This window comes from Labeo rohita, chromosome 1 (genome assembly GCF_022985175.1).
Source record: "Labeo rohita strain BAU-BD-2019 chromosome 1, IGBB_LRoh.1.0, whole genome shotgun sequence".
Classification (NCBI taxonomy): Eukaryota; Metazoa; Chordata; class Actinopteri; order Cypriniformes; family Cyprinidae; genus Labeo; species Labeo rohita.
The window spans coordinates 1,092,023-1,116,485 of NC_066869.1; the positions used below are offsets into that span (position 1 = coordinate 1,092,023).

The following is a 24,463-nucleotide window of genomic DNA, read 5'->3' on the forward strand; positions in this document are numbered from 1 at the left end:
GACGCACACCTATAAAACACAGTCGTCTCCAGCATCCTGCACTACTCACTCCAGTGCCTCCGCTGACATCCTCTCCACTCACATCTCACGTCTCTCCACTCCAGACATGTCAAAGAGGTCTAGCAGGTCTTACTCTGTGGCCACCGGCCGCTCGCTGGCTCCCGTCAGCTTCTCCAGCTACGGTCAGACGCTGTTAGGCGGAGGTCTGCAGAGCGGCGCCGGCTTGGGCTTCAGATCTGGAGCTGGTTTGGGCTTCGGGTCCGGTGCTGGATTGGGTTTCGGGTCCGGCGCTGGATTGGGTTTCGGGTCCGGCGGCGCATTGGGCTTCGGGTCCGGCGCTGGATTGGGTTTCGGGTCCGGCGCCGGATCCGGATCTGGGTCTGGTTTCGGTGCGGGTGGCGGTTCAGCTAGCTATAGGATGGTTGGGGGCACATTCGCAGCCGGAGGTGGTGGAGGCTCTGCCGGGGCGGGTTTCAGAGCAGGTGGAGGTTCTTTAGCAGATGCCATGTCCAATGTCATCAATGAGAAACAGCAGCTGCAGGTTCTGAACGACCGTCTCGCGGCCTACCTGGAGAAGGTGAAGCGTCTGGAGACCACGAACTTAGAGCTCAACGACAAGCTCAAAGCGTTCAGCGTCAACCAAGTCCGGAGCACCTTAAACCTGGAGCCCTACGAGATCCAGATCAAGCCGTTGCGGGAGAAGGTGCCGGATACTCGATGTTCAATTTTAAATTACTTCATTGGCATAATTGTGTTTACATATAATATTGCCATATATGTATCTGACATAACGTGTCCTCTCTTTCTCCAGCTTCTGCAGCTCATTCAGGATCACGCGCGCATCGCTTTAGCCGTAGACAACGCTAAACTGGCCACTGATGATTTCAGAATGAAGTGAGTAATTTACATCAGTTTCTGACTGGATGAGCCACTTTAAAAGCTTAGTTAATTGCTGTAAACACAGGTAAAGGCCCATCCGCACAAAGAACCATAACTGTAACCATAACTATTAGTGTCTGTACCATGAATGATATCTACAACTATAACTATATCAGCACTGATACCAGTGGACGAAACTGTAATCCATTCCACGAACGCTAACTTTAAAGATATCTATTGCATTCACATGAATGCTAACTATATTAGCATCAACAACATCAATGATAACAATAACTATATTAGACGATCAGGATAAATGCACTGCAGTTTCTTCGTCTGCCCCATTAAATACTTGAGCTCTTTAAAGCAGAATGGATTCTGATTTGCTGTCGCTGTTTTTATCGTTCACCAGCCTGAAAGACAATTAAAGACGTTACAGTTGTAGTGCGGATTTCCTTTTCTAACAGAAGCAGAGCGATTACCCAAACATTGTGGTTTTTGTAGTAGTGTGGACTGTTTGAGTGTTTAACCGTGTTGCGCAGGTTCGAGACGGAGCTGGCCATGCGTCAGTCAGTAGAGGGCGACATCGCCGGTCTGAAGACCCTGAAGCAGGAATACGACTCCACCAACGTCATATTACTGCAGGAGCTCGCAGGCCTGGAGAAGCAGTATGACGCTGTCAGAGAAGCACACCAGGAGGTGAGGTTTGTTAGTGTTTAGCAGTACAGTGCACTAGCATGTTTACAGTTAAGATCCAACTTGCCTCCCGGAAGTTTCTAGTATGCCTAATAAGAGCTTGATTAGCTGGTTCAGGTGTGTCTAACTGGGGTTGGAGCTAAACTCTGCAGGACACCAACCCTGTAGACGAACTGAAACTTTAGTGAGGTAAACTGAGCGCGGTGACCTTTGCTCTGGTGTTCAGGACATGAAGACCCTGCGCGGGCAGATGGTGGGCACCGTGACGGTGGACGTGAAGGAGATCGAGAGCACGGATCTGTCGCGAGTTCTGGCCGAGATCCGCTCCGAGTACGAGACGGCCATCGAGAAGAACTGCCAGGAGGCCGAGAACTGGTACACCAAACAGGTACAAACACGTGCGATGAGATGTGCGTGGAGCTACGCTGTGATTTACTGATGCTGATGCTGCTGCGGTTCAGGTGGAGAAGAAGCAGGCGGAAGTGGTGCAGTTCACAGAGACGACCGTCAGCGGCAGCTCCGAAATCACAGACAACCGCAAACTGAGCCTGACTCTGAACATGCAGCTGGACGCCGCACTGATGGAGGTACACAAACACATTGTGTTCTGCATGTGAAATAGGCATCTTCTGTGCAAGTTGAAAAATTTCTGCTGGACTGCAAAATTCAGTAGGCAATAGATCTCTGCAGTAAAGTAATGGAAGTTAACAGATGGGCATTTTCAACCATGTTACCTGATTGCCTGGCATCATAGTAACGGTAGGTTTAAGGGTGGGGCCAAGTAAGGGGGATCATTTTCATTGCATGATTTAGAAACACCCACCAGTTTGAAAATGCCTACAAATTCAGTAACGCCCACTTTTGCTCTGCCGAGACCTCAGTTTCAGCCAGTCTGCAAAGTGCGTATTGACACATCCGGTTTGACACGCCCGGTTGTATCAGAAAATGAGGAGAGCGTTACACAATGATTTTATTAATGTGTGGGACATTAGAAAGATCCTGCAAGTAATCTAAAGTGATACTGCAATGCAAATATTTGCTTGGCTTATGGTGTGCACACACTGAAAGGGAATATGTCTTGTTTCACAAATGTGACCCTGGACCACAAAACCAGTCATAAGGGTCAGTTTTTTGAAATTGCAATTTATACATTATGAATAAATCAGCTTTCCATTGGTGTATGGTTTGTTAGGACACTATTTGAAAATCAGTAATCTGAGGGTGCAAAAAATAAAAAATAAAAAAATAAAAAAAGAGAGAAGAAAATCACCTTTAAAGTTGTCCAAATGAAGTTCTTAATAATGCATATTACTAATCAAAAATTAAGTTTTGATATATTTATGGTAGGAAATCTACAAAATATCTTCATGGAACTTGATCTTTACTTAACATCCTAATGATTTTTGGCATAAAGGGAAAATAGATTATTTTGACCTATACAATGTATTTTTGGCTATTGCTACAGTGAATGATTTCTGAAGGATCATGTGACACTGAAGACTGGAGTAATGATGCTGAAAATTCAGCTTTGATGGTAGAAATAAATGACAGTTTAACAGATATTCACATAGAAAACATCTGTTTTAAATTGTAACAATATTTCAGAATTTTTACTGGATTTTGATCAAATAACGCAGCCTTGGTGAGCAGAAGAGACTTCTTTAACTTTTGAAGAGTAGTGCAAGTTAAATGAACTCTTCTGTGGTAAGTTTAGTATTACAGTTTTTCTCAGTCGCTTTGGTGCATTTCTCACAACACTATTTACATTTGCACAACATTTACTTCAACCTCCACAACATTTAGTCATTTGTGCACATCATAGTAGCAGTTTCTCATTCCTTCCAACAAATTGCAAATGCTTTTGGACATGCATCAATTGCTTTCATACAACTCTCTGCTGTTTTATAACATTATCATTTGCTTATGTCATGTCAGTCAAAATTAACTAAACTTGTGAATGCTGAATAGTCATTCCATATAAAACTAATAGTCCTCATTTCATTGCTTGAGTCATTACATACAAAAATGTTGAACTAGTTGTCAAAATCTGTCAAGCAAATTTTATAAAAAATTTTAAATCTTTTTTTTTCCTGAAAATGTCTTCTAAATTGAACAATTTCTGCAAATGTGCATGAATGATTTACAGACCTATGTATGTTGTAGGTTCAGTTCCAATATGTACTGCAATATTGTTTACAATTGTGCACAGCTCTACCCAAAGGTAGTTTATGTTTGTTGTAAATAAGGGTGTATTTATTCGTTTGCACAATGCTTTGAATAAATTAGAATTGCAAAGAGCATATGCAGTAAAAATGTGAAACATACATATTCAGTGTCTTGTACTCAGATACCTCACTAAATACAGTAATGTCTAGCTTTACTGTAGTTTTCAAATGGCTGTGCAAATAGTATATAGTGCTGTCTTGAGCATTTTCAGGAAGTTTCACCAAAATCTGACTTTTTGCATAGGAAAAAATTTACAGAGTAAACTGTCATAATGAAAACATGACAAAGCCATTTGACTATCTTGTTCATAAACAATGGTGTCAGGACTTTTCATCTTGATGACACTGACACTTTCATTGACATGAATACTTGCTTTTGAGGAATGAGCTATCCATTTTGAGCAAGTGACACGCTTTTGCAGGTTATCAACTAGGTTTTGCAGTTTGTACTAATTGTTTTGAGAAATGCATTAACTGTTGTGCAAATGTAAATAGTGTTGTGAGAAATGCACCAAAGCGACTGAGAAAAACTGTAATTATTAGAGTATAACCAGAATGCTAATGTAGGATGTGGGCTGTGTGTGTTTGGCGTGTGCAGAAGGGGAATCTGGAGCAGCGTCTGGTGGAGATTCAGTCTCAGTATCAGGCTCAGCTCTTCTCTCTGGCTCAGCTGGCCGGCGGTCTGGAGGGTGAGCTGGCGTCGGTGCGCGAAAGCGCTCTGCAGCAGAGCCGCGCCTACCAGCTGCTGCTCAGCACCAAGGTTCAGCTGGAGCGCGAGATCAGCACGTATAAAGCTCTGATAGAGGGCGCCGGAGACTTCACTGTATGCATGGTTAAGACGCCGACGGTTAATGTGGTTCCATTGGCCACTGGAGGTGAGCACGAGTTACGCCCTACAGCAGAAATCCTGATTATGAACTACACATGCTGACGTTCGGTATGCTGCGGTAGTGAACTAGTGAAATGTTTCCTCGTTCCATCTCTCTTAATCAGCGATGTGATCGATTTCAGGTGCAGACGTTGGAGTTGACGTCACCGTTGACGTCTCTTCTGAAGTGAAGTCCAGCAGTTCCAGCTTGAGCGAGGCGGCAGTGGGCGGAGCAACATCGTATGCCATATTGTCATTGGAAGGTGTAACAGATTCATTGACGGCAGCTGAGGTACGATACGTCGCAGCGCGTCAATTGTGCATGTGTTCTAAGATGTGCCAGTTTAGAATGTGAGAGTTTACTGATGAAATCTTTCATCTCTTTTAATATAGCAGCCATAACGTGCAGCGGAGGGACGAGCGGGTCTTCACGGTAGAGATGATGTCATCAAAGCTCAGCCAATCAAACGCTGTTGTCACTCGACAGTGTGTTATTCTGCATAACTGACCAGCATCAATAAACTCTAACGCTCAAACCACTCTCTGTGTTTTTAATAATATTTCACAAACACAAAGGTGTCAGCAGTCAAAGTTTATTAGCCATTGATAAACAGAAATCTGAGAGATGAAGCGGATTATTGCACTGAAACACTGTACAGTCATTTCTGGAGGTTTACTGACATTCACTACGAGCATAAATACACAGACGTGTTTGGTTATTGCTGAACATGAACTGATAGGAGATTCAGGCTGCTGTTAGTGGAATGAAACGATTTCATCAACGCGTTCGTACAGCGAAAGATCACCAGCTTCCTGTGAAACAAAAAGGAAACTAAGACACTCATATCAAACACTGACACACATTTGGGTCGGGTGTGAGTGTGTGTGTTACCCGTTTAGTGTGTGTTAGTCGGCTCAGGTGTGTGTCCCTGTCCGCAGACCGGATCTCCCTCCACCACGTACCACACCTCATTATGCCTGTTCAACAGCTTCAGAGGACTAAAACACACAAACACACCTCTGTTAAATTAAATAACATCTACATTAACAAAAGAAAAACTGAATAATTATTCAGAATCAGTACTGCCAAGTATGCTTACGCATACAAGGAATTTGTTTTGGACGACAACAACACAGAGAAAATAATATAAGTTGAGAATAAACAATACACATATGTAAATATAAATAGACAAAAATTGCAATAAAAGATTTAAGAAAATAAATAAATTGTATATACAGTTGTGCTACAGATGATAGAAAAAGAACAGAATAGAATAAAATAGAACAGAATAGAAATATTAAAAAGACAGCAGGAAATTGTATCAAGATTTCATTTGAAATAAGCCATAAATATAGTAAATACAAAAATAAAGTTGGTCATGAAACTCATTTTCCTTCTGCAATCTGACGCATTTCTGACAGAAACAGCAAATTCAGCAAGGAAAACTGTAAGAGGGTTAAATCAACTGACACGTCATTTCAGAAAATGATGACAAGGGTTTTCAAATAACATGCAGCAATGAATCTGATACAAAATAACAACGACCATCAATTAAGGAAGTAGAAATGTTTTTTTTATGTTTGTTTATCATTTTTCAAGTGAAACTCACATATTAAATAACTAAATAAAAGCTAGAAAAATTATTATTGTTTCAGTGATACTAATGTACTATATTTTAGTTGGATAATGTTTTTTTAATTAACATTTTAGGGTGTTTTATGGTATTAAATTATATTTATGAAATAGTTGTGAACACCTGGTGACCACTTTTTGAGCACAGATCTGAAAATGAAATGCCCAACTTAAACTCGTGAATCTTGAATGCTTTGGAGAAAGAAGACACTTGGTAGATCATTGGTGAAGTGAAATAATGTTATATACATTTATATACAAGTTTATTATTATGAAAAATGCACAATTTTATAAGAAATACATATTTTACAAAACACGTTTTAGTCTGAATATGCAATAAAATCAAAGCTATAAATCTAAACAAGTTGTGTTCCAAATTTGAAGTTGATATCATTAAACATGAGTGTTCAATAGAATTTTTCCTGTATATATAAAATATATATATATATACAGGAAAAAAAAAAGCTGAATATATATATATATTTTTTTATATATATGTGTGTGTACCTGTCGTAGCCCACAGCGTAGTGGTGTGTGTGGTTGAAGTGGGCGTCGGCTCTCAGCAGTGCTCTGGTCAGCAGGTGGGCGTGGAGTCGAGATGTGATTGACAGCATCCAGCCGCCGTAACTCCTCACGTACACGTCCATTTCAGGCATGTCAGAGAAATACAGCTACAGGGTTTTTTGTTGTTGTTGTTGTTGTTAATTTGTCAACAAAATAAGAGATAAAATAATATAAATGCCAAAATAGAAATAATCATGCTGAGATAGATACATTTATATTAAAATATTTAAAAATATTACATAGTAATATAAATATTACAACAATGTTAAATATAAATGATAAAACAAATATTAACAAATATTAAAATAAACACTATATTTTTGTTTTTAACATTAAATATTAATAGAAATATTATATATCAGGTTAGACTGACAGCATTAAACAGAATTTGAACAAGCCAAGATAAATGACATGCAACCATTACAACTAGAAAACAGCAGCATTAAACCACATGTATCCTTGTGTAAAGTTATTGCATTCATTTCTACAGTATGATCTGTGGCGTGTAGGTTTGGTGACTCTGACCTTGTCGTTGGTGGGAGTGGGCGGATGCTCCTGATAGGCTGATGGCAGCAGGAAGCTGAGCGTGTAGATCGCCGGTTCCCACATCTTCACTTCCTCTGGTACTTCAACAAGCACCGGAGCCGTCATCTCAAACTTTACACCTACACACACACAGCTGTTAGTCGCTGTCGTCTTCATCTGTGGTCGTGTTTCTGATACTCAATCACAAACCCTCTTTGTTGGCTCCAGATATATAGTGATAGAGGCGTCTGAAGGCCATGGCGGCTCCGACCCCGAGAAAATACGCCTCGGCATCTGTGGAGACCCATCGCGTGGCCGAATAATGACGGACCTACAAACAGACACTCATTAGGACGGCACAATCCGAAATTCAGCTCAGCGCAACCAAGTAACCCACATATCAGGAGCGCCCGACCTCGTACTCGTCCGTCCTGCAGATCAGATCGAACTGAAGACATTCTTTGGACTCGCTGCAGAAACTGCTGGACGAGTTACTGGGGCTGCGTGAGACACAAAACACACGTTACTGTCCCGCTGTCGTCCTCTAGAGAGTTAATAATGATGTGTAATATCTGACCCGACAGTGCTGACGGCCAGAGACTCCAGAGACAGCAGAGACAGCAGCGTCACGCCGTACAGACGCCTGAGACAGAGACAAAGAATCTTTTTGTTGTTGTATAGTGCTGGCCAAAGTTATTAGAACACTAGTATTTTCACCAGCTAAAACATGATTTGAAAATGGTTTGAAGTCAGTTATTTCTCTTTTGCTGTAGTTTTCCTACCCGAGTAACCTATGCCAAAACCTGCTTTAAACGCAAAGGATGCTCACACCAAATGCTGATTTAATTTAGTTAACACAAGTTAATTGATAAAGAAAATCTATTCATGACATTATTTTTGACTGCATTCTCACTTTACAGCATTTTTACTCAAGTGCCCAAAACTTTTAACAGCACTGTAGCTTTGCAGGTAGGTTTCTTGAAGCATCTTGGAGACGTTTCCACAGTTCTTCTGGATTTAGTCTGTCTAAGTTTGTTCGATGTCATTCCGGACAGAATGGATGATGATGATGAGGTCAGTGTGGAGCACTTGCTGTTGTGCAAACAAAAAAAAAAATGATTTTTGTGCTAGTATTTACACATTTTATCTGGTGCAAATACTGGTGTTCTAATAATTCTGGCCACCGCTGTATATTGATACCATTGTAATTTTATTAAGGTAACCATCTTCTGTAAAAACCTGTATGACCTCCTTTTGAGGAACACAAAATATGATGTTTTGAAGAACACTGAGGAACCAAAAAAACAACAACAACAACAAAAAAAAAAAAAACAGAAACAATCATGGAAATTCTAACGATTTCCACTACAAATACCATTACAAGCATTACAAACCATCAACTTTTAACCATTAAAAAATGGTTTGCTGCAGTGTGTTTTGGGACATGCTCCAATAGCAACCAACAGAAGGCCACCAATTACCAGTAGAGACCAACAGGTACCAGTACAGTTACCATTAAAACCAACACAATTCCCATTATAACCAGTAAAACAATTACAAATGTTGTGATGTTTGTGAAATCATTAGGAAATCATTTTTGTTTCTGTGTTGACTTTACAAAAGCAACACAATTTTAAATAAAACAATGTAAAAAGTGTCTAAGAAAAAAAAAAAATATATACACTACAGTTCAAAAGTTTGGGGTCAGTATATTTTTATTGTTTCTTTTTTTTTTTTAAAAGAAATTAATACTTTTATTCACCAAGGATGTATTAAGTTAATAATTAAAAGTTTATTAAATTTTAATAATAAATAATTTACATTGTTATAAAATATTTATATTTTGAATAAACAATGTACTTTTTAAACTTATTCATGAAAGAATCCTGAAAAAAAAAAAAAAAAAAAAAAAAAAAAAAAAAAAATCACAGGTTCCAAAAAATGTTTGGCAGCATAACTGTTGATATTATCTAACATTGATCATTCTAATAATAAATCCGCATATTAGAATGATTTCTGAAGGATCATGTGACACTTAAGACTGGAGTAACAGCTGATAAAAATTCAGCTTTTCATCACAGGAATAAATTCTATTTTAAAATATGTTAAAATAAAAAACATTATTTTATATTGTAAAAACATTTTGCAATATTACAGTTTTTTTTCTATATTTTTAATCAAATAAATTCTTTAAAGACTATTACAAGTCTTACTGACCCCAAACTTTTGAACGGTAGTGTATATACATATACGTATATATATATATATACATATACGTATATATATATATATACATTGTTAAACTACAGAAAAAATGTAATTGAATTCTGCTGTGTCATTTAAAGTGTTCCTGAATACAACACAGAGCAGAAATCTTCAGCTGGTCCTGGTGCACACACACATTCCCAGATGAGGACAATGCACAGACTCCTGTTGTTTTTAGGTACTTATAAAATATTGTAACATAAACAGAAAACCACCTGCATTTAGAAATTTCTGCATAATTTTTGCAACATTTATTTACTTTCTTTATTAGACTTTTTTTTTTTTTTTTTTTTTTTTTAAATGAGGGTGTCCCCCAAAAGAAGGTTTTGGTAGATTTGTCACGTTTGACTTAATTCTGAATAAATATTTTTCCCGAAAATATGGTTAGTTAGACAGACACACACCTTAAAGTTTCCTCCTGCCGCACTGCGGAGAAACTTAAACCCGAAACACCCGCATCAATCATCAACATCCCTCTCATAAAACATTCATCTGAGCAGTGTTTCTAAAAGCACATTCAGCGCTCTCTTAAACTACGAATATTCATCTCAAACGTCATCAAATCCACACAACTCCATCATAAATGACTGCAGATGCAGAACAAACTTTAAGATTTTAGACATTCCTCGCGAAACTGCCCAATGGAACACCTAGAATTACAACAATCAAAACACGTTAAACACTTTTACGTACTTGTGTTACAAAACCAACCGTACAGAATGTTTTATACTTACATCGTGGTTTATATGCGAGTCTGGCGGAGATGAATCGAGGCGCTTCACATCAGCACCCGAGCGCGTTCACGAGCCTCCCTGCGCGCGGGCTCGTTCACTGGAAGACAAGGCGCGCGCTGAAGCGGTAAGTACAAACCCTTTTCTCTTTTCACACATAACAAACCAAAGAAACGAGTCGATACTTAAGTTGATTTATTTAAAACCTTAACACAATTAACAGCATAAACCAGCAACATAAGTTCAGCAGGAAAATATTATTCTTCTGACAGTTTGTGGAAATATTAGCCAGTTTAAAAGCATCGAGCGGGAAAAAAAATGGAGTGACGTTCTGGAGAGGTTTTCAAGTCTAAACTGCTGCGATCAAACGACAACGCCATTTTAATGACGGAAGCTTCGCGCGCTTTCAGTGTAGACCGTTGGTTTTAACGGCTGCGATGACAGTGGTTAGTCCTTCATTTATAACTGCATATTAACATTTCTAATTGTTAAATAAAGGAGGGACAATAACAGAAGATGGAGCCATGAGTAAAATATTAACTTTTCCAAAGAGGCAAAAGACAAAAATCGTTACTGATGTGTCGCATGACTGATAACCTAGGAACCTCTCAGGAACGTTCAGCTCCATCCAGGTAAGAATATAAACATTAACAGTCATGGATCAGACATGCTTTAAAGAAATCAACACCTGAAAATCATAAATACATTCCATCTGAGGAAAAACAAGCAACATTTTAAGAACTCAGATGAGCGTTCTTTAAATCTTTAGCGCAACTGGTGATAGCGTCACGCTAACCAACCTGTTTTACGCCTGTTCCAACGCGCTTTATTTACGCTCGTTTTTACGGTACTATTAGAGCAGAATCGCCTCCAGCCATTGAATCAAATGTTAACAGAAAAACCATGATATACAAACAATAGCATCAATTCAGAAAAACAGCATCAGACTGCTTCGATAAAATAATAAAGACATTAGGAAATAACAGAAGGCTAAAATCAAACAAATCCAATTATCTGAGCACATCCAGTATAATGATTGTACATCTTTGGAATGAAAGAATAAATGAGCAAACAAATTGACGGACAGAGCAGAGTGACCACATTATTACTGTAAACCAACGCAAGAGATTCAGTCCGTGTCACTGCCGTCCCCGAGTCCGTATGGGAAAATCAGCTCATTGTCTCACGGAAATCGTGTCTGCTGCATTTTATTCTCACACGGGGTTTTTTCCATTCCGTCTTTTTCACTTGCATAGTGAGTCTGTGGGTACCGTGACAGCAACCTCAGGAAGGGGAGGAGTTAAAGAGTCCAGGCTCCGCCCTCTTTGATATGACACTCACAACGCAACCTCCCTCTGTCTCTCTCGGCCGTTAGACGTTTTCTTCACCTTGTGGATGCCCTCCAGCGCTCCCGATTCTGTTACGCTGTGTGCGAGAGAAACGACATCACGCACTGAACCTATCGTAGAGAAAGAGAGAAAGATAGAGACACCTACACTTCATCCATCTCCAGGTCCTCCTCGTCCTGAGGCAGCTGTAGATACGGGTTATTTGATGCCGGACGGAACTTGAATCCCGTCAAGACGAAGAAGATCAGAGTAGAAACCTCCACTAAAAACTGCAAACACCAGGAGAGAAAAGACGAAAGCTCTGGTTAGGCTTGGAATGATTTGTGCTACCAAGGTGACCCTGGACCACACAACCAGTCTTAAGTCGCTGGGGTATATTTGTAGCAATAGCCAAAAATACATTGTATGGGTCAAAATTATAGATTTTTCTTTTATGCCAAAAATCATTAGGAAATTAAAGGGATAGTTCGCCCATTTAAGACATGAAGTTGTATGCAATCCTTACCAGCACTATAGTGTATACACGCTGACCCACTCTGTGGTCACCTCCCTGGTCAGAGTTCTGGCCGCTGGAAGTTTTTCAAGAAAGTAGTCCCGGTTAGTTTCCGGGGCCTCAAAACTGTGCATGAAAAAATTATATGCGTTTCAAAGCTTGATTCATTTACATCACAAAAAACACTCCAGACAAAATTCATACCTCAGTTTTAATCGGCACTATTTTCTTTCCATTTCCATCAATCCGCGCTGCTGTCAACGTCAACAGTGCGCACGTTCCGATCAGCTGTTCCATAGTGTTTACACACTCGAATGGCAACGACGTAAAAAGTAGAAAATTAACAATGGTGCGAACTTGTAAATTCCCAGGTTGTGACCACAAGAATGTGCCGGGATCACCGTTCAGATTCCATCGTTTTCCTGTTTCGGATATAGCTATGAGACAGCTTTGGCTGGTTGCCATCGGCTATTCTGCGGGAGCTAAAATATCCAGTATCAAGCATTTTCGTGTGTGCAGAGCTCACTTCAGCGAAGACGATTACATCCCCAACCAAGGAGGAAAAAGCAAAAAACGGATTTTAAAGAGTTCTGCTGTACCAGTACCATGGGTAAGCTCTGTTTACTAACTTTGTCGCATACGACAGGTTAATTTTGAAGCTAACGTCAGTTTTTAGGCTACACTAAGAATATGCTAACCGGGGCAATGATAGCATCGACAACAATCGACTGTCTATGTGGTGAGAAAATCGGCAAATGTCTTTACTAATGAACTGAATTGAATCTATATAACACAACAAAATATGATGCTTCGCTATTGCTGTTATTGTCTGTAACTATGCGGAACCTGTGTCGGTATCATCGTGTTTATAAGTGTGCTTGAAAATCTTTAAAATCCGTTTTTTGCTTTTTCCTCCTTGGTTGGGGATGTAATCGTCTTCGCTGAAGTGAGCTCTGCACACACGAAAATGCTTGATACTGGATATTTTAGCTCCCGCAGAATAGCCGATGGCAACCAGCCAAAGCTGTCTCATAGCTATATCCGAAACAGGAAAACGATGGAATCTGAACGGTGATCCCGGCACATTCTTGTGGTCACAACCTGGAAATTTACAAGTTCGCACCATTGTTAATTTTCTACTTTTTACGTCGTTGTCATTCCAGTGTGTAAACACTATGGAACAGCTGATCGGAACGTGCGCACTGTTGACGTTGACAGCAGCGCGGATTGATGGAAATGGAAAGAAAATAGTGCCGATTAAAACTGAGGTATGAATTTTGTCTGGAGTGTTTTTTGTGATGTAAATGAATCAAACTTTGAAACGCATATAATTTTTTCACGTAAAAACGCACAGTTTTGAGGCCCCGGGAACTAACCGGGACTACTTTCTTGAAAAACTTCCAGCGGCCAGAACTCTGACCAGGGAGGTGACCACAGAGTGGGTCAGCGTGTATACACTATAGTGCTGGTAAGGATTGCATACAACTTCATGTCTTAAATGGGCAAACTATCCCTTTAAGTAAAGATCATGTTCCATGAAGATAGTTTGCAAATTCCCTACTGTAAATATATCAAAACTTAATTTTTGATTAGTAATATGCATTGCAAAGAACTTAATTTGGAAAACTTTAAATGTGATTTTCTCAATATTTTGAATTTTTTGCACCCTCAGATTCCAGATACTGAAATAGTCGTTTAAATCTAAATTTTGAAAAATTGACACTTATGACTGGTTTTGTGGTCCAGGGTCACAAATGCCATCTGCGTAGCTTATGTGCTCATGTTATGCTGAGGCAGGGTTAGCGTGATTACCTCCTGACACCACTGCCACTGGAACGGCACAGTGAGCTTCAGCAGTATCGCGATGATCCGTGTGAAGTAGATGTAACAAACGATCTGAGGACAGAGAAACAGCTTTCAGTCGTCCGCCTTAGAGAAATTATCTTTTTAAATGCGAGTAAAGATGAATGTCTCACCATCACATAATAATGTCTGAAGAGCTTTAACTTCTCCAGGTTCATGGCAGCTGCACGCAAACAAACAAACACACAAGCATTGTGCATTCAGAACCAAACACACAAATATATATACACACACAAACAAACAAGAACAATATCAGTATCAATAACTATACCGATAACTACAGATAACTATAATGATACTGATTACTATAACAATAACTATTAAGATAATTAACCGATAAATATAAAAATATATAAAAAATAACCATAACGATAAAGATAATTGCACCAATAACTATAAAAAGAATTATATTGATTACCATGACATTAACTATAAAGACTGTAAAACTGATAACTATAAAGATAGCATAACAATAGAGATAATTGTGCTGATGACTGTACCGATAACTATAAAAATAATTATACTGATCACTTTAACAATAACGATAAAGATAACTACACCGATAATGGTACCGATAACTAACAGTAACTATAAATTTAATTATACTGAATTAAATTTAAATAAAAAATAATTACTCTATAAAAATGATTATAGAGTTTTAATTACTACAACAATAACTATAAAAATAAAACTGATCACTATGAAGATAATCATAAATATACAACTATTCCGCTAAACTAATAACTATAACGATAACCAATAAGTATAAAAATATTAACTATACCCTCAATTATACTAATAACCATAACAATAACTATAATTACATTGATAACTATAATAATAATAATTACATAAATAATAATTATAAATAATATAATATAAATAAATAATAAATAAATAATAATAAATAATAATTACAATTACTATAATGATTGTAATTGTAACATTAAGTATAACTGTAACAGTAATTGTAAATATTTACTATAATTACTATAACAATAATCATAGCAGTAACTTTACTACAAGCAATAACCGATAACTGTAACTGATAGCTGACAATAACTATACCGATAACGATAAAGATAATTACACCAAGAACTGTACCAATATCTACCCATAACTATAAAAATAATTATACCGATAACTGTACCCATAACTACAGATAACTACCGATAACTATAAAAATAATTACACTGATAACTGTATTGATAACTACAGATAACTACGAAGAATTATAAAATAATGAAACTGATTAATTTAAAATCTAAACTACAGCGATAACCATAGCAACAACTTTACTATAAGCAATAAACAATAACTGTAAAAGATAATTACACTGATAACTATAATAACTATTATGATAACGGTAATATAAGAACAACTTTAACGATAGTGGTAACTGTAACGATCATTATAGTAATAACTATTAGCGTCCACACAACCAGCGATAATGTTCTGTTTACTGGAAACACAGTCTCTTAAAAAGAAAAAAGAGATTCCAGTGAAATGGCTCCTCTTGTGTTGGTACTGTTTTAGTTGCATTGTGAACTCTGCTATTAGAGTTAGATAAGTTATTAATACTGTATGTTTATAGTCCAACACACCTTTGCCATCTGTGTTGGAAGCCTCCTGCAGATGTCGGATGGACCTGTTAGACACACAATCATAAAAACACATCAAATAGCAGTAAACATCAGCACATCCAGAGTGTGACGCACAGATACGCACCAGACGACAGGGAACAGCACGGCTCCGCAGCAGATGAGATCCACCAGGAACAGGATCTCCCTCCAGAGAGCGTATTCGCTCGTGCCCTCCTCCGTCTCCTCGATGATGATATAGGACACGTTAGCCAGAACCTGCACGAACCACCAACAAACCCACATCAGTCACAGATACCACATCAGAAACACGTGGACGATGTGTTTACACACACAAACCTGCAGAGGAATGACAATCATGAAGATCTTCTTTTCTTTGTCCGACAGGATGTATTTCACAAAGGCAAAACCGGTGCCGATGAGAGCCAGCGTGATGAACAGCAGAGCCCCCTTCAGCCTGACACACAAACACCACATTCTCATGACACTGTGATTCTGACATCATCATTCACACTGAACAATATGCATCTCCGTGTATCTCTAAGCATGAGAAACAGGAGGAAAACAAAGGTCTGCTACGCACAGGTGAGTGATGTAGTACATGACGGCCCAGCCTTCAATAGGATGACCTTCAGAGTTGATGAAGTGATAGTTGATCTGAGAGGAAGACAAACGAACACTCGTGAGGAGGAGACGAACACAGTAACACCAGCAACACCAGCAACATGCATCATGACAACTCTGTCATACATACATATAATATACATACAAATATATATTGTTTTGTATTAATATACAAGTAAACATTTTGTTTTCATATCTACATCGAAGCACATATACATCAAAATAAATGAATATATGACTAAACGAAGAAATTTAAAAGCAAACATATGTAAGTGAATATTGCTGTTTATTACTCATACTGGTCTTATACATAATAATAATAATAATAATAATATTATTATTAGTAGTGCAAAAATTATAATAATAACTAATAAAAATAAAAAAAACTAGACTTTTACAGTATATCCATGCTACTAAAAGAGTGTAACTGGTGCTGAGTGGCTGCGATCGGTGTGTTTTACTCACACTGTGAAACAGAAGAGACACGGCTTTAGTGTACGCCAGCGCCGCCATCAGCCAGTGGATCTTAAACACGCTGTACCTGTCAAACACACACAGCATAAACCTCAGCGGTTCACTCACAGTGACAGACCCGCGCGTGTGTGTGTGTGTGTATGAGCGTGTACCTGTACTTGAGCAGCGTGTACGTCCACACCACTGCGGCGGTGAAAAAGATGGCCGCCATTGAGACGTAGAGTCGCGGCAGTGGAATCTCAGCTGCCGAAAGAAAACCGTTGGGATTCTTCTCTTTGATCTCCACCTAACACACACACACAGTTTGATCCTGATCATGTGATACGCAGCTGAGACGGTTGGATCCGGACTGCAGTACTTACTTGGAGAGAATACGGACTCAACACCTTGGATGGCGTGTTGGGGCAGTTGTGGAAGTCCAGATTGTAGAGGCCCTGCGAGCTTGCGCTCATCGTCAGATGGAACTGAGAGCGGGAGAGAAAGCAGACGGTGAGCGGTTTGATATCCGTCAGTGGTTTTTGTATTTGAAATGCAGCTCGTGTGTGTGTGTGGGACGGCTTTCTCACGCTGAAGCTGTAGGAATCGCCATGGTGCAGAAGCTCCAGATACTTCCCATCCAAATTCTCCACCTGATGAGAGCACGGTTCAACAATCAATGACAGAAACAGCTCATTTAAACAAGGAGTTTTTAAAATCATGTTTAACAGACACACTGGTACCTTCTGAGTAACGGTGCTGCTGACAGCAGGCGTCACTTTGGCCTTATCTTGTGAACTTTCTTTCTGTTTTGTTGTTTTATCAACACTCAAATCTTTTTGCTTGTCATCCTTTGCATTTTCTCTTTTCGTCCTCGCTGAGAAACACAGAGACCATCAACAGCCATCAAACACACACTCACGCACACTTCAGAGTCACGTGTATTTGTTTTACCTTTCCCTGCATCCGGCTTCTCCGGCTTCAGTTGGGACCCCAGCGTGATGTTAGAATTGCCGAAGTGCTTCACTTTGACGCTGCACACAAAATCACAGTCAGAATCACATTCAGTGACATTCACAGTCACAGTGACAATGTTAATTACATTCACATTTAGTCACAGTTACAATTACATTCACAATCGCAGTAATAATCAGTCACAATCACACTCACAGTTAGTCACATGTATATTTACAATCACTCATATTTACGGTCATGATCAGTAACCATCACATTTACAATCACAGTAACAATCAATCACATATTCACAATCAGTCACATTCATATTCAAAATCAGTAAAAATATTCGCTATTAATCACAATTAGCCTTCATAATCACAATCAGTCACATTCATGCTCACAATCAGTAAAAAAAAAAAAAAAAAAAAAAAAAAAAAATCACAATTAGTCACAATCATACAATTAGTAACAATACACTATTAATCAATTATCCACCTTCATAATCAGTCACATTCATGCTCACAATTAGTAAAAAAAATAAATAAATTTGTCTCATTCATAATCACAATAAGTAAAAATTCACAATCACAATTAGTAACATTCATACAATTAGTAAAAATTCACAATTAATCACAATTAGTCACATTCATAATCACAATACGTAATTTTTCACAATCACAACTGGTCACATTTATAATAACAACGATTAGTAACGTTCATACAATTAGTAAAAATTAAGAATTAATCACAATTAGGCACATTCATAATCACAATTAGCTACATTCTTACAATCAGTAAAAATTCACAATTAGTCACATTCATACTCACAATCTGTAAAACCTCACAATTAATCACAATCAGTCACATTCATACAATCAGTAAACTAAATCAGTAAACATTACATTCACACTCAGAATCAGAAAACAAAAATCACAATTAATCACAATCACTCAATTCATACTCACAGTTAGTAAATCTTCACAAATAAGAGCCTTGAATCAATGTACTACAGTAGCACATGTGTGATGCAGTTTGGCATGTGTATGTTTACAAAGCTGTCGTCCAACAAAGAAATCATTTAACATGGCTTTTCTCATAACATAGTTGAGTGTTTGAAATAACCTGGTTTCATATCACAGAATGAGGCAGAAATCATACTATTTTATAGTTTTATAAAAGCTATGTCAATTAGCATTGCATTATGAATATACTTTACCCTTATAAAAACACCCAAGATTGCTTGAACACAGACTTGAACAAGCCATATATTGTAGCAATCGTACATTTATTGTCTTCAAGTTTCCTCAGTTTTTTAAAATTTTCTATCCGCGTATCTGCTACAGTGATCATCGGATTAGAGATTTCCAGGAGCATCATCAGTACTATTACTTCTGCTATAAAGCATATGTGGAGTTTCTGCGCAAGGGTGCCCTCTGGCTTCTGAATCAGAAAGAGGTTTACTTACTCTGTCTTGAAGTTAGGAGCTTCCAGTACAGAAAGTACAAACATTTTAATTCACATTCCAGGGAAGTAAACAGTCATTACATTACGTGCGTACTCCGTAATGCTCACAACACTCTCTTTTAGGTTAAAATAGGAAAGATAATACTTCTCCCTAAAGAAACAGGATTGCCTAAATGATCATCGATACGTTAATAGCAGTAAATACAGGAAATTATCGTGATAAATTTAAGTCAATAACGCCCATCCCTACTCACAATTAATCACAATCAGTCACATTCATATTATCAATCAGCTGTTTTTTTACAGTCACAATCGGCCATGATAAACTATGGGGTCATTCCAGCTGGAATCATCAAATTTTGGAAAAGTTCCCCACCTGACCTCCTCAGAAAAAAATCTATGTGATGGGTAGTATGCCCAATAGATCATATACAAAATTTCAAATCTCTACTGTGCGTACTTTTTTCACAAAAAATCTGTAAAAAAGTTTGTTTTTTACCCCGTTTTGGCATCACAGCCTGAGTGGCCATGTTCAGACTGAAATATCTCCAGAACTATTTGTGCCAGGTCCATGAAATTTTCTGGGCTAAGAGTCCTAGTCCAGAACTGCATGAATTACAACTCACAGCATTGTTACTGAATTTACACCTGAATGCTGGCCCTCTACTTTTCTTTGAAACTATTACTTTAAGGGTTTTCAGATGTCCATAGAAACCTCAATCTTCAATGTAAAGCATCAAACTTGGTAAATGGTCTGGTATGTACCATGTCTTTCACATCCTTTGACATCAGACAATAGAGTCTGATGGATGTTGAGATATTAAGGTCCAAAAATGGAAAATAACTATTTACACCAATGTTCAGAGCAATATTTCCCATGAATGACACCAGGTGTGAACATGAAACTTGTTTTTTTGAAAGAGCATATTGTTATTGATAAAATATAAAAAAATTGGGATGGGGTTTTGCCTCATTTTTCTGTAATGATTTTTTTAAAACTCAGAGTTTCGTCACTGATCCTATTGTTCACTTTTGCTATTCAACTTGGTATGGGCATTTCAACAGAATTTATTAATGTTCCACTTATACAAAAAATACAAAAATACAAAAAACGTACTTCCAGACATGAGTCACTTTAATAATGTATACCACCAACACAAATAAATGTGTGACATAACAGTTACTGAAAGTTGTTCATGAAAGTGTCTGAATCCACAGTTTCATTTTCTTTTATGACATAGCATCGTCCAGTGGAAGTAACTGGCACATCAATTTTCATTATGATGTGCTGGAGAGGCACTCAACAGACATCTTCCCTTTTGGGCCAAAAGTAGCCTCTAGCTGGGCCATGGGGATGCAAAAAAAGCACTTGAATGTCTTGCTCTGTGTCAGAGACGTCTCTGATGATACCAACCCACCATTGTCGGTCATACACACAAGTAACATATTGTCCTGGGGCCATATCTGTGATGTGAAGGCCTTGTTCAACTGGGTCAACCTCAAAGTTGACATGGAATCCTGGTGTTCCTGATACTCGACTGACCTCAAAATTGATCACTGTTGACTGATTGACTGATTGATTGATGCTAGATCTCATACCACCTGAATATTATTATTTCTAATCAATATTGCCCTCCTTTCTCAATGAAAATGGATGTATTATTCACTGGATTGGGTGGAACATCAAGATTAGGTACTTATGTTGCATTTCATTGAATGTCGGTAGTCGGTGAATCCGAGTTAGTTCTCCCAATGTCCGTCCTAAATGTGTTCCATTGTAACAGTTGGCAAAAATATGGATGCCTATGAACTGAACTGGCCTGAGTGTGTGTTTCGGAACCCCAACTTAAGTGGCCGTTCCATTGCACTTTCCCGAGGTGGAGGTCGGATTTCCCCGAGTCCCGAGCACAATGGAATGCTGCATTATAGCATTAATTTAGGCATATGAGTTCAAAATAGCTGGTACTACAGTAGTTGTGAATGTCACACAACAATGATTTTTTTAAAAATTATTACAGAAAAATGAGGCAAAACCCTATCCCAATTTTTTTTTATATTTTATCAATAAGAACATGCTCTTTCAAAAAAAAAAAAGTTTTTTGTTCACACCTGGTGTCATTCATGGGAAGTATTGCTCTGAACATTGGTGTAAATAGTTTTTTTCCATTTTTGGACCTTAATATCTCAACATCCATCAGACTCTATTGTCTGATATCAAAGGATGTGAAAGACATGGTACATATCAGACCATTTACCAAGTTTGATGCTTATACATTGAAGATTGAGGTCTCTATGGACATCTGAAAACCCTTAAAGTAATAGTTTCAAAGAAAAGTAGAGGGCCAGCATTCAGGTGTAAATTCAGTAACAATGCTGTGAGTTGTAATTCATGCAGTTCTGGACTAGGACTCTTAGCCCAGAAAATTTCATGGACCTGGCACAAATAGTTCTGGAGATATTTCAGTCTGAACATGGCCACTCAGGCTGTGATGCCAAAACGGGGTAAAAAACAAACTTTTTTACAGATTTTTTGTGAAAAAAGTACGCACAGTAGAGATTTGAAATTTTGTATATGATCTATTGGGCATACTACCCATCACATAGATTTTTTTCAGACAAATCTGAGGGGGTCAGGTGGGGACCATTTGATGACTCCAGCTGGAATGACCCTATGATCACAGTCACAATCAGCCAGAATCACATTCACACTAATATATGTCAGATATAGAAGTGTCACGATTTATTCAGCCAGTGTGAACTGGATGTTAAATTATTTGTTTCCTAAACACAAACATTCAGTAAGGAAAGTGACAGCTCAAACAGCAGAGCAAAGTGCAAACAACACTGAGATCACTGGACTGGACTCACCTGAGATCCTTGGTGTCGATGATGAAGAGGATGAGCTCATCTTCACTCTTAGTCTTCGTCAGCTTACACTCCTCCACCTCCTCCGCCTGAACAACAACAAACGCAAGTGTCAGGAACACGAGGACGAACAGGCCGAACAGAGAGAGAAGCGCCACAGATACTCACCGTGTAGGACAGGATGCCGCTCACTCGAGACCGGGCCAAACTAAAGCCCACCTGCAACACGAAACCAGAGCAAAACCATCTCTAATGATTGAAGAGGCACAAACAAACACAACGCACTGACACAGATGGACGGCTTACTAGTCTTTTGGAGTCGCTTTTCTCCTGCGGCAGATTCAGAGACACGAGACGGACGTCCAGAGTGCCGTTCTCGAAATAACCGAACGAGTTCAAATGGACGAGAAACCGCGTCTCATTCTGAGAGAGAGAAAAAGCCAGACGTTCAGCACGTAAGAAGTGACGTGAAGTGTTCTTAATGGTTCCAGCTACCTACTTTATGAAGAAGAGTTATACATATGTGAATTCATAAATGAATCATTTTATGAATAAGTCATTACATATGTGACAAATGACATGAATCAACAGATATGTAAAACAAACGCTTAAATAATATATGTACAGTACTGTGCAAAAGTCTTAGGCCACTAGTATTTTCATCAGCTAAAAATGGTTTAAAGTCAGTTAAAGTCGGTCTTTTGCTGTAGTGTGTCAGTAGGAAATACCAGTTTACATTTCTAAACATTCATTGGCCATTTTTTGTAATAATCCAGTGAGATTTTTGTGTGGAGCACAGGCTGTTGTCAGACTCCTTGTGCAAACAGAGATGTGATCTCTCCATCATTCAATCCAGAAACAGAAAAAAACGGAGACAGACTAAATCCAGAAGAACTGTGGCAACATCTCCAAGATGCTTTAAGAGACCTACACCTACAAAGCTACAGTACTGTTAACATTTTTAGGCAGTTAGGCACATAAAATGAGGATGCTGTCAAAAACAATGTCATAAATAGATTTTCTTTATCAATGAACTTCTGTTAACTAAAATAAATCAGCATTTGATGTGACCATCCTTTGCGTTTGAAGCAGCTTTGCAGAGTTTTTCAGGTAGCTCTGCAGGTAGGTTACTTGAAACATCTTGGAGGTGTTGCCACAGTTCTTCTGGATTTAGTCTGTTTCAGTTTTTCTGTGTCTTCATGTCATTCCAGAGACAGACTGGATGATGGTGAGATCAGATGTCTGTGTGGAGCACTGGCTGTTGTCAGACTCCTTGTGCAAACAAAAATCTCACTAGATTATTACAATTAATGGGAAACAAAATATTTGGAAATGTAAACTGATGTTTTTTACTGACACACTACAGCAAAAGATAGAAATAAATTACTTTAAATCATTTTTTAGCTGGTGAAAATACTAGTGGCCTAAAACTTTTGCACATTTTGCATCATATAAACTAAATAAAACACTATAAACCAATATATTAATGATAAAAACAAGGTCCATTAATACATGAACAATTGTGTGAAGATTAACTCATATTAAACGCGATACATTCATCATTTTATCTAATATAAATTATTACATAGTGAAATATGAGACAAATCATACCACATGTGAAACACAAGAGAGACAAATCGTGGAATTATTTAGATAAATCAATATATTGACCATTTTCTGAACTATAAATCATGACATAAGTAAGATAAAGTAGATACATCATCACATATGTGAAACAAAGAGTTACATGAAGGAAATCATTTATCAAAGAAGCTAAAGAGATTAGACAATACGTATATAACTGAAATATACGAGACAAAGTTAAAAACATGTAAATAGCCGATTAGGAAATAACCGAATACGTGTAATAAAAGAGAAGCTGCATAAACTCTGATGAAATGAGTTGATTCTGCAGAAACGAGAGTGACAGACCTTGAGTTTGAGCTGGTGGATCCGGGCGCTGCTCTCCGACACCGTCAGGATGAAGATCAGCACACTCAGCAGATTCTTCGTCATCATCATCATCACTATCACCGAGCCGTCCACAAAGAATCCGTCTGTCAAAGCATTAACAGTCACTCATCTGATCGCCAGTTTGTTTCCAAACTCTTTCCAGCTACACCTTCACTTCCGGGACGCGTGAGCGCATACACGTCATCAGTGACCGCGGCGGCGCACCGCGAGACACAGCGCCCCTCCTGGCGGGAGGACGCGCTCGTCACACGGCCTTCTCGATATTACACCTACTGGACAGAGGCGATCGATTTGCTAAATCAATATAACTTCTCTGCTGCTGCCTGCAAAGCTTAACTATTAACAATGTTGTGAAGTAACTAGTTACATGTAACGGAATTACGTAATTTAATTACAAAATAAATGTAATTGTAATTAGTTGCAGTTACTGAGAAAAA

The 24,463-nt window shown here is 38.4% G+C and overlaps 3 protein-coding genes across 3 annotated transcripts; 1 reads left to right on the top strand and 2 right to left on the bottom strand.

Moving 5' to 3' along the window:
- Positions 1-8: 8 nt before the first annotated feature.
- Positions 9-5,204, top strand: wu:fk65c09 (keratin, type I cytoskeletal 47 kDa). The gene is made up of 8 exons (XM_051114967.1): positions 9-703; positions 812-894; positions 1,422-1,578; positions 1,802-1,963; positions 2,037-2,162; positions 4,399-4,675; positions 4,812-4,960; positions 5,062-5,204. Exons 1-8 carry the CDS (start codon positions 107-109, stop codon positions 5,068-5,070), a joined length of 1,560 nt encoding a protein of 519 aa, XP_050970924.1. The 5' UTR covers positions 9-106; the 3' UTR covers positions 5,071-5,204.
- A 41-nt stretch (positions 5,205-5,245) lies between these two features.
- soul5l (heme-binding protein soul5, like) lies at positions 5,246-10,488 on the bottom strand. The gene is made up of 8 exons (XM_051112165.1): positions 10,390-10,488; positions 7,968-8,033; positions 7,806-7,890; positions 7,601-7,721; positions 7,391-7,530; positions 6,809-6,972; positions 5,561-5,667; positions 5,246-5,481 (listed from the first exon to the last, which is right to left on the bottom strand). Coding segments are annotated over exons 1-7 (681 nt in total). The 5' UTR covers positions 10,392-10,488; the 3' UTR covers positions 5,246-5,481; positions 5,561-5,564.
- A 78-nt stretch (positions 10,489-10,566) lies between these two features.
- Positions 10,567-24,211, bottom strand: LOC127166683 (protein GPR108). Its single transcript, XM_051112155.1, has 18 exons — positions 23,985-24,211; positions 22,359-22,475; positions 22,221-22,271; positions 22,056-22,141; positions 17,721-17,800; positions 17,510-17,643; positions 17,357-17,419; positions 17,153-17,254; positions 16,943-17,076; positions 16,782-16,857; positions 16,276-16,349; positions 16,032-16,149; positions 15,820-15,950; positions 15,696-15,739; positions 14,205-14,254; positions 14,041-14,124; positions 11,883-12,004; positions 10,567-11,811 (listed from the first exon to the last, which is right to left on the bottom strand). The coding sequence occupies exons 1-18, from the start codon at positions 24,075-24,077 to the stop codon at positions 11,724-11,726; spliced, it is 1,647 nt and encodes a 548-aa protein (XP_050968112.1). The 5' UTR covers positions 24,078-24,211; the 3' UTR covers positions 10,567-11,723.
- Between the last annotated feature and the right edge of the window lie 252 nt (positions 24,212-24,463).

What these genes read in the sequence shown, in the direction of transcription:
- wu:fk65c09 (XM_051114967.1), top strand. Translation starts at nt 107, where the DNA reads ATGTCAAAGAGGTCTAGCAGGTCTTACTCTGTGGCCACCGGCCGCTCG. An exon ending in TCAAGCCGTTGCGGGAGAAG is followed by an intron (nt 704 to 811) that starts GTGCCGGATACT and finishes CTCTTTCTCCAG; the next exon opens with CTTCTGCAGCTCATTCAGGA. An exon ending in TGGACGCCGCACTGATGGAG is followed by an intron (nt 2,163 to 4,398) that starts GTACACAAACAC and finishes TGGCGTGTGCAG; the next exon opens with AAGGGGAATCTGGAGCAGCG.
- soul5l (XM_051112165.1), bottom strand. An exon ending in CTGGCCGTCAGCACTGTCGG is followed by an intron (nt 7,891 to 7,967) that starts GTCAGATATTAC and finishes TGTCTCACGCAG; the next exon opens with CCCCAGTAACTCGTCCAGCA. An exon ending in ATCTGGAGCCAACAAAGAGG is followed by an intron (nt 7,531 to 7,600) that starts GTTTGTGATTGA and finishes GTGTGTGTGTAG; the next exon opens with GTGTAAAGTTTGAGATGACG.
- LOC127166683 (XM_051112155.1), bottom strand. Translation starts at nt 24,077, where the DNA reads ATGATGATGATGACGAAGAATCTGCTGAGTGTGCTGATCTTCATCCTG. An exon ending in GCGATTCCTACAGCTTCAGC is followed by an intron (nt 17,255 to 17,356) that starts GTGAGAAAGCCG and finishes TCCCGCTCTCAG; the next exon opens with TTCCATCTGACGATGAGCGC. An exon ending in GTGCTGTTCCCTGTCGTCTG is followed by an intron (nt 15,740 to 15,819) that starts GTGCGTATCTGT and finishes TGTGTCTAACAG; the next exon opens with GTCCATCCGACATCTGCAGG.